This window comes from Vidua chalybeata, chromosome 2 (assembly GCF_026979565.1).
Source record: "Vidua chalybeata isolate OUT-0048 chromosome 2, bVidCha1 merged haplotype, whole genome shotgun sequence".
Taxonomy (NCBI): domain Eukaryota; kingdom Metazoa; phylum Chordata; class Aves; order Passeriformes; family Viduidae; genus Vidua; species Vidua chalybeata.
This window is the reverse complement of record NC_071531.1, coordinates 88,521,326-88,535,921: the sequence shown is the minus strand read 5'-3', so window position 1 is coordinate 88,535,921 and position 14,596 is coordinate 88,521,326. Positions and strand designations below refer to the sequence as shown.

The window sequence follows — 14,596 nt, the reverse complement described above, 5'->3', positions numbered from 1 at the left end:
ATGGAGAGGGAGCACGGGCCCCTGGGCCACACGCCACGGCCGTTTTTACCTGCTGGCGCAGGATGAGGCCCTGATGCAGAAGCTCTCCTGCCCGCTCTCCTGTCTGCCCACGCGAAGGTGGGTGCTGCTCTTGCACAGACCCCAGGCACCATGGCAGCATTTGCTGGAGCGTGGGCTGTGGATGGCACCTCCCTGGCAGAGGCCGTCCATGCCATGCCAGGCAGAGGAGCGGCGCCCTGGGCCAAGGCCGCCATGGCCTGGCCGGCGATGGTGCCACTGCTGCCGGGGACACGGCTTAGGGTCGGCCCTGGGGTGGCGTGGGACAGGCAGTGCCAGGGAGCTTGCAGGGCTGTGAGGGGCAAAGGCCGTGCTCTGTGTGCCTGCCAGTTTCCAGGTGTGCCTTCCACATGTGGTCGGTGGGAATTTGCCTCTGGAGCAGCTGCATGCCAGCAGCGGGGAGAGCTGGGCTCAGAAGCAGAGCGGGGGTTGGCATGCACAGGTACGATCCCAGCTGGCTCCAGCTAGTCATCAAAAAGGAGGGAAAATCCTATTCCTAGAGACTCAGTCACCAAAACAAATGAAGGTGCCTTTGCTTCTGGATCTAATTCTTAGATTTCATTCAGCCTTGAAATCAGGATTTTTTCTGAGATTTTTCATTTCATGAAAAGTTTTGATGTTTTAACATTTTGTGCTTAATCAGAATAGGCAGAAATCTCTGTATGAGAATTGCCCTGGATTTCTCCCCTCAATGTGTCATGTTTCCCTGTGTAAGGTAAGCATATGTGAATTTGTAGAAAAATAGTAATTTTTTTTAAATTGCTATTTTGTATTTAATGCTCTTCCTTTTAATGGAATTATAATTAAAACAACTTGTGATGATATTCTACAAGTTGTCAGTTTCTGGTATATCCAATTCATGCTTGATTAATGCTAATTATAACACTGGAGTATTGCTTCCTTAAACCATGTGTTTGAACACAAAAGTTACTTTTACATAATAATAGCTGAGGATAAAATTTTATTAGCTGTTAACAAGGTGAACTTTCTGAGGGCTCAGATGGCCTTTTAACTCAGAGACTGGCAATCCTGCCCCTCTGCTGTGTTTTTTCTGTTTTGTTTTGTGTGAGTGTAAGTGTGCATATGTTTGTTTTTGATAAAACCCCTCAGTTCTTCATTTACGACCTACAAACTGGCTTTTAGTGATGTTTGTACATCTGGATATCGAAATGAGCTGTGGCTTTCGGAGATATGCTGCTTTTTTATTAAAAGGAAAGGACGAGAGGTAAGAAGAAGGAAGGCTTGGAAGCAGGATTTTGGAGGGATTGGAGTTTAAATAAGGGATTAATTTTACAATAAATGACTAATAGTTTAACACCAGGGCCTTAAGCCAATTCTCTTTTGGAGAGAGTTGTGGCAGTGTGAAGAAAGTGAGGGGCAGTGCTCATCAGAATGAGTGCAGGGCTCTGCTTGTCCAGATGTCTCAGTGTCCACATGTGCTTTTGGCTGCAGCCCATTTAAAGGACTTTTTGGATTAGGCCTTGAGGTCTGGCAGAACGCAGCTGTCGTCCAGCCATTGTATAGCGCTGATTTTAGACAATAAAATCTCTGCCAAGTGACAGTCCGGCCGAGCAGTTTGGGCAACAACATACCTGAGGAAATCAGAGACCAACTTCTCAGTTTGCTTTGTGATCATTTATCTTGTGTGAACAAGCAGAAAGGTTCTAACGATGTGCAGGTTGATGTGCAGCCTCTGGTGGTCCCACCTCAGACAGGGGCCAGCGTTAAATACCCATTGGACTCTCCATGGCATTGCTTCTCCTGGTCCAGCTGCGCCCTCGTGGTGCAAAAAGCTGCTGGTGAGGGGTTTTAATCACATTGTGGGAGTAAGTCTGTATTTAGGTATCTTCTATGCCCACTCTTTAGTGTTTGAGTACTGGGGGCTAGATCAAATAAAGGATAATAAGCCTCAGGGGCAAGACTCTAAACCCATGACAGAAAGACAGCATCTCAGAGGCTTCCTGACCTCTCAAGTGCCTCTGTTGTTTAGACACGTCCTGCTGACCAGACAGCTTACCAAACACCTGGGGTTTTGCTTTTGCACATCCCAGTACAGCTTAACTGTTGGCAGCACTGAACAGGTAATTATCATCAAAAGGCATAGAGATGTGGGCGATCCTCTAACAGCTTTTTTCCCCAGCTCAGATCACTAGTGGAGTAGGAACCTCTGACTAATCTGCCTGAGTAGCTCTGTGAAAAACTTGTTGAATAAATAGGTGGGCAGTGAGTTATGGGAGAGCTAACAGGTGCGTATGGCTCCATGCATGTTCATAAAGAATCTGGGTCACTCCACTTGCCATAGCTGGCAGCAGCAGGCATATTAAATAACCTCTTCACTGTAATAGGATAATTCCTGTGCTGTAGTACAAGTATCAAAATAGAATTCAAAGCCCTGGAGGCACAATTGGACAGATGAAGTGACAGTCCTGTCTTCCATGTTGGCATCCATACTGGTCATCTCTATTAGAGAAGTGGTTCTTACAAACTGCAGCCAATACAGGGGCTGAGCAGATCTTCCCTTCATGTCTGTGGTGGGGCTTTGTGGAGTTCACCCCACTGTGTCCCACAGTTTGTAGACTCATAGGATGACTTGTGTTGGAAGAGACCTTGAAGATCATCTACTTCTAAGCTCCCTACCATGGACAGGGACACCTTCCACTAGAGCAGGTTGCTCAGGGTCCCATCCAGCCTGGCCTTGAACACTGCCAGGGACTGGGTGTCTGCAGCTTCCCCGGACAACCTATGCCAGTGCCTAACCACAGTCACAGTATAGAATTCTTCCTAAGATCTAATCTAAACGTACCTATCTGAATTACTTCTTCAATAATGGGACAATCAGAGCCTAAAGGGGAAGGGCTGTTGGGCAGTGAAACTCTGAGAGACCATGAGCAGCCCCACTGGTATTATGCAATGATTGAGTGGGGTGACTGACAGGCAGTAAACCCAGGCAGTCAACTAGAAAATGCCATTTCCCTCTTGAAAGGACATGGTCACACAAGTGCCTTACTCTTGCCAATCTGCAGCCTGTGTGACACAGACCTGGGGATGTTAGGGTCAGCAGAAACATGTAGGCTCACTGATAGCCATTCAGGATGGTCCAGAAGGGATTTCTAAAGATGTCCACACCAGTCTTTTTACCTCATGTGCACACCAGCTTTAAATTACCTGTTTCTGTAGAGATCTGTAGCATGTCCTAGCTATTTTTGGTCACCCAGAATTCCTGGCTGTTCCATGACCTGTGCTGGACTCTAGTAATACACTTTACAAGAAGATATATGAAAACACCTTTTGAATAAAAGGTCAGTTTCATCCATGAGGTAAGTCAAAGTCAATGGAGTTGAGCCAGGCTTTTAAATATTCCAGTTGTGATTAAGTGGGATTAATTCTCCTAATTGCAATTACTGCTTCTCAAAAAAGTTAAGGTAGGACAAAAACTGTATCTCTTCAGCCAACGAAAATAATATGGGGTCTCCTAGTTGGCCTGAGATCCCAGAGTGCTCCTCTGTATGCCTCCTCGGAACGGGTAGGAAGAAGCTTGGTTGGTAGTAGGAAAGGTAGCCTGTGCATCCAGGCTTCTTGTAGGCCACGAGAAGCTCCAAAAACCCATACATCCATGGTGCAGAACTGTAGACCTGAGGTGTTAGGTTTTGGGCTTTTATTTCCCCTCAGTTCATCCTACTATTTTTCTTTTTTTTTTTTTTTTCTTTATTATTGCTTTCCCCTCTAAAGGTCACTTTTTTGGTGGCTTTTTTTTTTTTTTTTTTTTCGGTTTGATCAATAAGATCTCTGTTTGTGTAGACACTGCCTGTAATGGCATTTCCCTGGTGCAACTGCAAAGAGAGAGTAACTCAAGGTGGTGCTGCTATGTCGGTCAGTAAAAGAGAGTGGGAACTCCAGTGAGGAACAGAGGATTGATTCTTCCAAAGGCCAAAAAGCTTTTATTGACTTCTGCATGTGAATGTGTCCTCTCCCAAATGTCTCTCCTGCTCAGGGGGACATAGACCAAAACCCCTTGAACTTGCTGACTGACTGGAGAACACCCACACTGCAAGAGCTTTTCAATAGGATTTACATCACTTGCCCTAAATTGTTTTCTGGTGGAAATAGGCAAAATATGACCAAAACGTGTGGTGCTAATTTATACCAATAGAAAATTTTGCCCTTGTGTTAAATTTTCAGAGTAAACACCTTGCAGCTGTTTATTAAAATAAAACAAAAAGCCTTGGAAGCAAACCAAACCACAAGCATGTTTCCTGTCTCCAGCCTCCACGCTGTAGTGCATGCTTGTTCTGCAGAGAATAGTGTCCTTTTGGCTATGTAAAAATTACTTCAGTGCAGCTTTGTTTACAGTTAAGCTGCCAAGCTTCCATCCTGAAAAGTGTGAGGATTTTGTTTTAATGATGCATTTTACCCTACAGTTATGTGATATTTTACTGTCAGACTACAGAAAAGTAGTTTGTTATGTGCCTCAGCATCTGAAACATTTTGTGCAAACCACCTTATTCTCCATAGTAATTTTTATTGTTTCATAAGGTTTTGACAAAGATGATACAAGACAATTTTTAGAATCCTATTATAATTTAAATTGGAATATTTTTCTCAATATATATTGCATTAAAATGTGCACACTGAGTTTTAGAAGCAGAGGAGTGATATCCAATTTCATAAATATAAGTTTTAACCTTGATTTCTGCCCTAAAATGTAAATTTGTATTTATCTGAGTAAAACTTGCTCCCAATCTCAATTAATATACATCTTCCTTCCATTGTCCAGGCTTGTGCTTGCCCTGCCAGTGCTGGAGAGTGGGTTACAGCACATTTTGGTGGGAAGTCTTTTGTGACCCTGCTGGGACTCACTGCTTGATCTTGGATATAATTTTCTGAGGTCCAGCTGCTTGCCTGTGTAGAATGAGGACAGCCCTGTGCTGGAGGCTGTGAACTGAGGCTGATACGTGCTCCAGGTCAGAGGACTCCCTATGAGATCCAGAGGCACAGTCCATAAGGGAAAATGCAGGGGTGAGGTGACTGCTCCATATTGTTCAAATACATTACTTTCTTCAAATACATTACTTGTAAAAAAGAAGTTGCAACCAGTAAAGAGCACTTGTAAAGTAGAATCAGGCATTGTGACACTTAGCAACTAATGCTCTTTGAAAAACCAAGCAGATCTCAATTGTTTCATGGTACAAAAGCTACTGTACCCGCAACGGTGATGGCCTAGGGGACTTTAAAGGAGTGGTGCAGAAAATAGACTTGCTATTTTTGGAATGCTGCACTGTTTTCACAAAGTGCTGCTTCAACTGCATAAGTTTTACCAAAGATAACAGCACGCAAACATGCCCAGCATCCTCAGAACGAAGCTCCCTTGGCATAGCAGGGATCAATTGACAGCAGATTTTCAGAAATGGGTTGGCAGCCCATGTGATTAAGAGAGTTTCATGCTTGTTTATTAAAGTCCCTTCTATAAATAGTCCGTGTAAGTTTACAACTGCCTACTAGCTTTGTGCTGGCCCACATCTTACCTACCACCTTCCTGGGAAACACTCCTACCCTCCAAGCTCATATTTTTTGTGCTTTTGCCCTCCAAGTGTAATTATTATTTATTACAATAAAGTGCCGTACAAATGTAGATGAAGTGCATATTCAGGATCACGAAGATTTGAAGTGGGCAGATCTGAGCACGTGGGCGACTCACCGAGGGCACTGGTTGTGGTTCGGAGGCAGTGACAGAAAGGAGCAGTTAGCACCTTTAAAAATGCAGAGGATTTTATATCTCTATCTCTATATATGCCTATAGCTATATATATCTGCCTGTCTAAGTAGGGCTCTGAGCTGCAGCTTGCTCCGTGTGGGTGAGCCTTGTCTGTGTTACCTTGTTCGTGGCAATGGGAGCTGTGAACGCTCGTCCCTGAGGCCAGCAGGGCTTTGCGTGGTTGTGCTGAACAGGCAGTGGCGATGGAGCAGGCTGGACTGAGCAAGTCATGGGAAATGGACATGGCTGTTGGCATCCCTGTTTTTAGCTCCTTTCTCCATCTATAGATAGTTTGTGCCAAGCCAGAACTGTCAGAAGGACATCTCCAGATAGATAGTGTTATTGAGGAGTACCGTGTTGTATCTCCCTGTTTCTTCCCTTTTCCGTCTACAGCTGGGAATGATCAAGAACTTGATCAAGAACTTTCCATCTACAGCTCAATGATCAAGAACATTTGAAGGAATGGTCAAGAACTTACACAGGGCTTTGCTTGTTCCTCAACTGTTTTTCAAAGCCCCTTGCTGACAGATTTTGGAGGTAGGTCTGCAGATGGGTGTAGTGCAGTTGTAGCCTCCTTTCTCTTCATGGCCGTTCTTGCCTGAGGAGTGATGATTCTTCAACTCATATGCTTTAATAAGCTGACAGCATGATAGAAACTAAATTAATCAGGAGCATGAACAGGACTATCTCCATTGTCCTGTGTCCAGGCCTGAGCATAGGCAGTTGTTTTCAGTGTACAAGAAAAGCTCTTCTTTCATTTAGTTTTTCACTGTTCTCCTTTAGTGTTCAGAACACAATGATCCATTTTGTGTGATTATTTTGGCAAAATCTGGGATGATTTTGTCAAGTTGGCTATAATACAGTTCAAGGCACATCCAGATTACCATTTATAATGAAATTCAATGTGTGTTGAAGTCCTGAAACCTTAACATTGCCCTTTGTTGCAACATTGCCCTTTGGTGCACTATAAGGAGTGCTGCAAAGTGAGTCAGTACTCACTGCTGATTTACAGATTTGGTTGGGTTTTTTGTTCCACCTTATCTCACTTTATTTGGTGAGCTCTTGCACACCAAATTGGAACTATTTGCTTTTGGTTGCTTAAAAACTGTTCTCACTACCTTAGTAGGTTAATTATCTTGAATGCAAAATACCCTCTAGCCACAGATTGGGTAACATGTCTGAGTGTTAACTGATTTCCAGCAGTAAACCATCTTGGCTTCCATGCTCAGGTTAGCAGGTCCTGCATCATTAGCAAAAAAAACAAGGAAACCATCTATTAAGCTCCTATTGAAATTCCTTCTCACAGGACTCTTTAGGAGCTTAAGGGTCGGAGTAGGAGGCACAGAAAAAAAGTACAAGTACTGTTACCTGATATAAGCGCTATTAATACTTACCTTCTAGATCTTGCTTGCTTTTGGGGGAATCTCTGCTGGTCAGAAATGACATGTTTTCCCTGACTGATAATCCATTTTGGCAAAATTCCGTAATGTGGGCTGTACTGTAGGCATTTCTCAGTGTGCAGATAGCTGCTGTTTTCACTAGCCTTGAAAGGATGTGGGTAGCTCCTGCTTCTCTCAGTGGGCTGCTCTAGCCCAAAGCTGTGATTCAGCAATGGTAAAGTAAATACTTTACTGAGAGACACTGAAGTTGAAAGTTCATTGGCTTTATGAAGGATAAATTTATCCTAAAGGATAAATTGCTTATTCTTTAGATCCATGCAAAACTGGCCTTTGAGATATACAAAGTAAGTCTGATGTCTCTGAACACTCTGAGGAAGGTTGGCAGGTGCTCTGCTTGGTGGCCTCTCTAGCCTGTAGCCAAAACAAGGTTAGATTTATGCTGCAAGCTGCAAGCTCTATGCCTGTAGGCAGATCCTCCTCTTCACTGTCTGCCTAAATGACTTGGACACAGGACTTGAAAGTACACTTACATCAGTTTGCTGATGACACCAAACTGGGAGGAGCTGTTGCCTCCCTGGAAGGCAGAGAGGCCCTGCAGAGAGACGTAGGCAAATTAGAGACATGGGCAATCACCAACTGTGTGAAGTTTTACGTGGGCAAGCACTGGATTCTGCACCTGGGATGGGGCAACCATGGGTATAGGGACTGACTGGGGAGTGAGAGGCTGGGAAGCAGCCCAGGGGAAAGGGATCTGGGAATCCTGGTCAGTGAGAAACTGAATATGAGTCAGCAGTGCCCTGGCAGCCAGGAGGGCCAAGCGTGGGCATCCTGGGGTGCATCAAAAGCAGCGTGGGTAGCAGGTCGAGGAAGGGCATTCTCCCCCTCTACTCCACTCTGGTGAGACCCCACCTGGAGTTTTGTGTCCAGTTCTGGGGTCCCCAGCACAGAAAGAGCATGAACCTACTGGAGGCAGGAGAGGAAAGCCATGAAGATTACTAGAAGGATGGAACACCTCTCCTAAGAGGAAAGGCTAATAGAATTGGAACTGTTCAGCCTGGAGAAGAGCTCTGTGGAGACCTTAGAGCAGCCTTCCAGTACCTAAAGGTGGCCTGTAAGATAGGTTTCCTTGAGGGATGTTAAGATACTCCATGCCTGGAAAGATTCAGTGTCAGTTTGGTCAGGGCTCTGAGCAACTTGATGTAGAGGAAGCTAGATGACCTTTAAGTGTCCCTTCCAACCCAGGCTATTCTGTGACTCTGTGATTGAATGATTCTCACGGGTCCCTTCCACCTCAGGATATTCTATGTTTCTGTGATTGATTGTATGAAAACTGGAAAGAACCTCTGGTCCTTACTTGAGTTTCAGCACCAGTGGAGGCATGCAGGATTTATACCTACAATACATATTTGTGAAATGACTGTAGGCCAAGTTGCTTACTGTAAGAGGAATTTGGAAAGATATTACATATGTGTTAGACACACCAAATGCAGCCTTACACGTGGCTGGGCCGGCTCAGGTTTCAGCCTTTTGAACAGCTATAATTTGACTGGTCTGCTGATGAAAAGGTGAATTTCTCACCTACATCTTGAGAAGGACTTCAGAGGTTAAAAAGAGAAATGGCATTTTATTTCAATAGGTATCGGTCGTGCAGAGAGCACTGGTGCTGCATCATAAGAGGAAATCAACTAACGTGGCTGCAGAGAGATCATCAGTGGAGGAAAGTTCTGGCAGAGAACAGTAACCAAAACAATGGAGTGAGGTGTAGGGTGGAGCATGAGCAGTCTGTGAGAAGGATGTCATATAGCTGAGATACCTGCAGCAGCTCATTCCAGCTTAGCTACCTTGGAACAGGTTGTTCCCCTGAGGCATCTTAGGGCTTAATCTAAACCAATCATAGGCTGAAGTCATGATCAGTTGAAATCAGGGGAAAGCTTCCTATTGGAATAAATGGCATTTGGATCATGGATTTAATAACCACTTAGCATGAACTGTTCAGCTCTCCTTCAAAACATATTTTCTTTCATTGTTTTCGCTATAAACAGAATAATGCTGACATCTCCATTAACACCAAGAATAAACATTTTCTGGGTAATGCTATTCAGCTTTATTGGAAACCCAAGGAAGCTCTTCAGGGGAAGAAATATTTTTGTTTTGTTTCTCTGGTTTCTGGTAAATACAGGGTCAGTGAAGTGAGCTCTGATGTTTGCTTTCACACGGAATACAGCCAGAATGTGTTTTTCAGTATTTGGCAGACTACTGTAGATTTCACCCTCATATGTTTCACCTACAAAATTTGTCTTTTAAATCATAGTGTCTTTTGAATAGGCCCAAAACTACAATTTTGATTAATTTGAAAAATAAGAGGTATAAAAATTTATGTTCTGGAAACATCCAGAGAGAAATCTTCAATTATCTTTCTTCTAATTTCATCCAGCACAGTGATTTTAGTATTTTCCTGAAGAGCTCAAGAATATCTCTGTAGATATCCTCCAATTACAAAATTTTCTCCTTAGTTAAAATACACATGGAAATTTCAGACCCCCCAAAATAGTACTCTTAGGGAAAAATGTCCACTTAACACTAGAGTTTCATAATGGCAACTCCATTGAAACATCAGAGTCAGCCTTGCTTCCTCACAAAATAGAACATGACTGATTGCTGGCTCTACAGGATTCCCATCTAACCCCATCTTTCAGGAATCAGTTCACAGTTCCGTCTTAACAAACCTGGATAACAGCTTTTTTTTCCTGCCAAAATGGAAAGATGTTACTGTGTGGGTTTTCATGTCTGCTAATCATAAAGTGATTTTAAGGGAAACACAGGAAAGGCAGAGAGAACCCTACATCACTGATTTTCATTTTTTATTTATATCAGAAATCATGTTGACCTGACTTTTGTCTAATTTTATTGAAAGGAATTTTCAAAGAATCAGTATTTATGTACTTAGCACTTTTTCAGAATTAGACCCATCTAATGGCCAGAAAAATCATTGAGCCATTAAAAACTGAACTGCAAAAATACCTCTCCCATATAAATCCCTATGCCTGAGGATATTGCTGATCTGCATTTTCAATGTAACAACACTTGGGTTTCATTCATGTCTTGTAACAAAGGAACATTAATTGAGAGGATCAAAAGCCTGCTTTCAAAAAGCCATTTTTGTCACTGCTGATATGAATTTCCTCCATGTTCCTTGTTCCTGGGGCGTTAGAATATTCTGGCTAAATTAATGGCTTTGTTTTTTTTTCCACTTTGAAGAAAATATTGGCACTTTGTTTTTGAAATAAGGCGTATCAGGTAAGGTCTATTATTAGTGTATGTGAGACTGCTTATTAGAGTTCAGCTGACAGACGTGCATGAAAGTCACTGGCTCAAAAGACAGTTCAATTTGCTTGACCCTTCTGGCATTACTAAACCTACTACACCTTCATTTGTGTACCAACATGGCAAAGATTTTGCTTAGTTTAATTTGAGAGGCTTCTGGGCTTATGAATCATGATTTAGAAAATGTACAAATAGGAATAATCACACAGAATTGCCTATATGGAGACATAAAAGCCAGACCTTACGATTGTAAGAATGCTTACAGCAGTGTAACATGAAAAGGGTTTTCCTCACATTTGCTGTTACTGGGTTCAAGTACAGGTGAGTGTATTCCTGATTTAATCTTTGAGGTAAAAGCCATGCATGGCTTTCACGCAGGTGGACTCATCAGCATTCTGAGTTCTGCTTGAGTTTCTGTGCCAAGTGCTGCTAGGGAGCTTATGAATTGGAGTCCCAGTTATCTAACACTCATTGATGAACTGGTGAGGTGGCAATTTCTAGTCCCATGGGAGTGGCGGGGTAGGAGAGGTGCTTGTTGTTCCCCTGGCTCCTGTTGCTGGCCACACAGTGTGTATCCCTGTTATGCTGGATCAAAATTCCTCCCTCTGCTTTAACCTCCACACCCCTGGACACCCCTTCTGCATAGGAATGACCAAATAACTTAGGTTTGCATTATTCATTCTGTAAGTCATTCATCTTCTTTCTCTCTTACCTGAAGGAGTAGGTAATGAAAGACAAGATTAAGACAGTTTAAGACAAAACAAGTTGAGGAATTCTTTTAAAAACTGAAGACTCCCAGTCATAAAGGGGAATCCAAGGCCCTTCCCAGCAGGTAGGGATCCTTGCCAGCTCCTTATACATCAGTGAAAGTGTGTCCTGCTAATGTAGGCCAATCTTAGAGCTTATCCTTTCTCTCCCAGCTGTCAGGATTTCCTAAATAACTTTCTGCATAATCCAGCCACAAGTATCAAGGAGAGGAGGGTCATGAGTCATCCAGGCTCTAACAGAAGTACGAGGTTTATGACCTTCTTTGAAGGTTTCCTGTGCTTACTCTTGTTTTCTTTCATTCCTCCCCCCCACAATTTGTTTTGTGACTTTCACCATATAAGCTCCATTTCTTCTCCCAGAAAAGTCATTAGGTGTTTGTCATCCATTCCAGTGGGACCAAGAATCAACTGGAATTGCAAAGTTGTTCACTTCAGTCTGCCCTTGCCAAGCTGATCCTGCCAAGTGTTAGCTTAACTTTTTTAACAAGAAAAAAATAAGTACATATATTTGAAAAAAATTGACTTGATTTGTTTTGCCAGAGGGAAATGATTTGTTTGAAGGCGTAGCTTGGGAAAGCAAATAATAGCAAAGCTGGATTTTAAAATCACGAGTAAAGATACTGATGGTACCTGGATTTAAACCAGAAATTCATTATTTGAGGTACACCAGGGTATAGGAGACCCAGGTTCAGTTCTCTCAGCTTAGTGTGAGAACTTGAGGCCATGCCTCTGGCTTTGCAAGGGAGAGCCTGACCTGCTACAGGCTTCTAGGGAACCCTAGAGAAGGAGTGTCCTCCTCTCAGACCCTCACATTCGTTTGGCTTGGCTCCATATAAATGGTTACTTGTTACAGCAAGGCTCAGAAAGTAGGGATATCCTGTCTGGGTAAGTAAGCTGACCATCATGCTAGAGAAAATCTATTTCTGCTTCAATAACTAGTCAGCTGCTTTATGTAGAACAGTTAGATCAGGAGAGTTTGAGAGAATCATGTCTCCACCCTGTGCTGCAACTTATTCAATACCTCCTTAGAAAAGATCAGTGTCTTCTAGGAGAGAGCCTGGTATTTCCCCCACAGGCTTGGGTTTGGATTACCCAGCAGCCTTAGATGAGCATAGCTGTGCTCCAGCCAAACAACCAAACCCTGCAGCAGAAGCTTATTCAGTGCTTGTGGGTTGTGTGCTGGGAGAGAGAAAGGCTGAGCAGCCTTCTCATGTTGCATCTAGTATGTGGTGTGTCTCTAGCAAGGTTCAGTAACACCTTATATTTGTCATTGTTTCTCAATAATTTCTATAAATGGCTTTTAACCCTGAGCATGAGTCCTATTCTGATCAAGGTGGGTGTGCAGTTCTCTGTTCATCACGCATTATGTGTCCTCTCTCTATTTGGAGAGCCTACAGGAGATGAAATATTTTCTCTAAGACTTCAATGCAAAGGGAAACAAATACAAATGGCAAAAATGGGGAGGGCTGTGGCTATATTATTGTCCTTTGCTAAATGCTACTCATGCTGAATGCTACAGCTTTTACAGCTTGGGCTATAAAGGTTCAGTGAGGACAATCCCTAAAAGATTTTGTGTCAGAGTCTGACTGCTGAATTATCCTGTAAGTGCCTCTCACCTTTCACTGAAATGTGGTCAAATAAATTCCTTTATGGCAGCAGATATGGGAAGTCACTGCCTGGTTCTCACTCTCAGCCAAGTAGCTGATTTGCTTTCCTTTATTCCATTTATTTTATGTCCTTTTGCAGGGAAGGCTGCTTGTCCCCCATCAGCCCAGAGTCATGGCCCCTTGTGCAGTCTTTCATATGCCACAACCGAACGTTCATCCTGGACGGCCACGTGCAGCTGAAGACGAGTCTGCAAACCCAGGAGCGACACCTTTTCCTCTTCACAGACCTTCTGGTTGTTGCCAAGTCCAAGTAAGTAAGGCCCCTCAGGCACTGCTCCTGCAGAGCAGATCTTTTCTTCTGGCACATAGCATGGATTTCCAGAATGCTTTTTTAGTAGCAAGTCTTCCCTAAATCATAAGGAAACATTTTATTTTGACCTCTCCAGGGACCTTTGAAAGCCTTATAGCCATAGAGGAATTTCAGGATGCAGCATTTTATGGAAGTATCAGATATTCTTTGATATATTTCTTGTTTTCTGTCATCTTCTCCACTTTTGGAGTACAGGGTCACAAAAGACTCATTGGCACTCAGCTATGTCCAATGTGCAACCTTCAACTTCTTGTTTTAGACAGGTCATCTTCAGTCCTGTGGGGTTTGGATAACACCAGTGGTTGTGTTATAGAGGGATTAGAGGTTTTAACCCTTACCTGGAAGCTGCTTTGATACACACCAGGGATGAGCAGTTGTATAAAAATAGAGATTGCAGGCAGCACTGCGGTGTCTGTCTCTGTAGGTTGTCCTGTGCCAGAAGGAGCATGGGGAATGGGAAGCCATGCTGAGCAGTCTGGGTAGTGTTCATGTGTAATCAGGCTTGCTGTTGAGCTCTGATTATTCACTCCACCATTTACAATTAAATCACATTTACAAGCTGTGTCGAGCATGCCGGCTTCATGTGGCATTTGTGGTTTAAGGCAGTCTTAGAGGATGCTTTCACTTGTTGTTATGGGTTATGGAGAAATAATAATAAAAATCCTGATGTAGCTTCACTCTCTGTTAGGCACTGTGTTGTGGTTTCACAGGGTGGGCAGTCTCAGTTTGAATCCTGGGCTTTTGCAATGTGTTGTTTTGCTTAAGCAATTGTTTCAGGGGCTTCTGGGAAAAGCCAGAAGAAATCTGTGTTTTCTGTAGAAATCTGAGCTGTGTCTGTTTGAATCACACATAATAAACGTAACCCCCCCCAGCTGAACTCCCTCACTTGATGTGGTGTGACAACACAGAGGACATTTTACACAAAACATGTTCTGCTATGGGTGGGTGGAGAACATAAGGATGTTTAGGGGAAATCTTGGTGTTCTACCAGCACTAGAAGTAACAGCATTGTTACTGTATTGATTTTTGTTTGTTGCTGGTTTAGGGTGGAATTCACCTCACCTAATTTCGACTGTAAAGTTAAATACTTGCAACTTATATAGGTTTCTGGGTTCCTCTTACAGTCACTGAGGCAAAACCAGCTCCTTACTGTGGCAAACACACTTGTGCTGAAAGAGCATTGATGGTGGGTGAAGGGAGTCATGCTCTTGGGAGTTTCTCTCTCTGTCCAGTGGCTATTCAGTGGGCATGCTCCACTAGCTTAGCTCCTTAATTGTGGAAGAGTACATCAGGAGGGATAAAGCCCCTCTCCCTGGTCA

General features: G+C 43.2%; 1 protein-coding gene across 6 annotated transcripts in view; it reads left to right on the top strand.

Annotated features, from left to right (window-relative positions):
- The window catches only part of ARHGAP20 (Rho GTPase activating protein 20), a 56,511-nt gene that overhangs the window by 14,540 nt on the left and 27,375 nt on the right, over positions 1 to 14,596 (top strand). Inside the window, exons 1-3 of one of the 6 annotated variants that reach the window (XM_053935397.1) lie at positions 44 to 117; positions 701 to 772; positions 13,047 to 13,217. In XM_053935397.1, coding sequence (XP_053791372.1) covers positions 74 to 117; positions 701 to 772; positions 13,047 to 13,217 — 287 coding nt within the window. In that variant the 5' untranslated portion in view covers positions 44 to 73. Of the gene's footprint in view, positions 1 to 43; positions 118 to 313; positions 500 to 700; positions 773 to 1,211; positions 1,283 to 5,050; positions 5,074 to 13,046; positions 13,218 to 14,596 lie in introns of those variants that run through there. The other 5 variants (XM_053935396.1, XM_053935399.1, XM_053935398.1 and 2 more) reach the window with 5 other exon arrangements.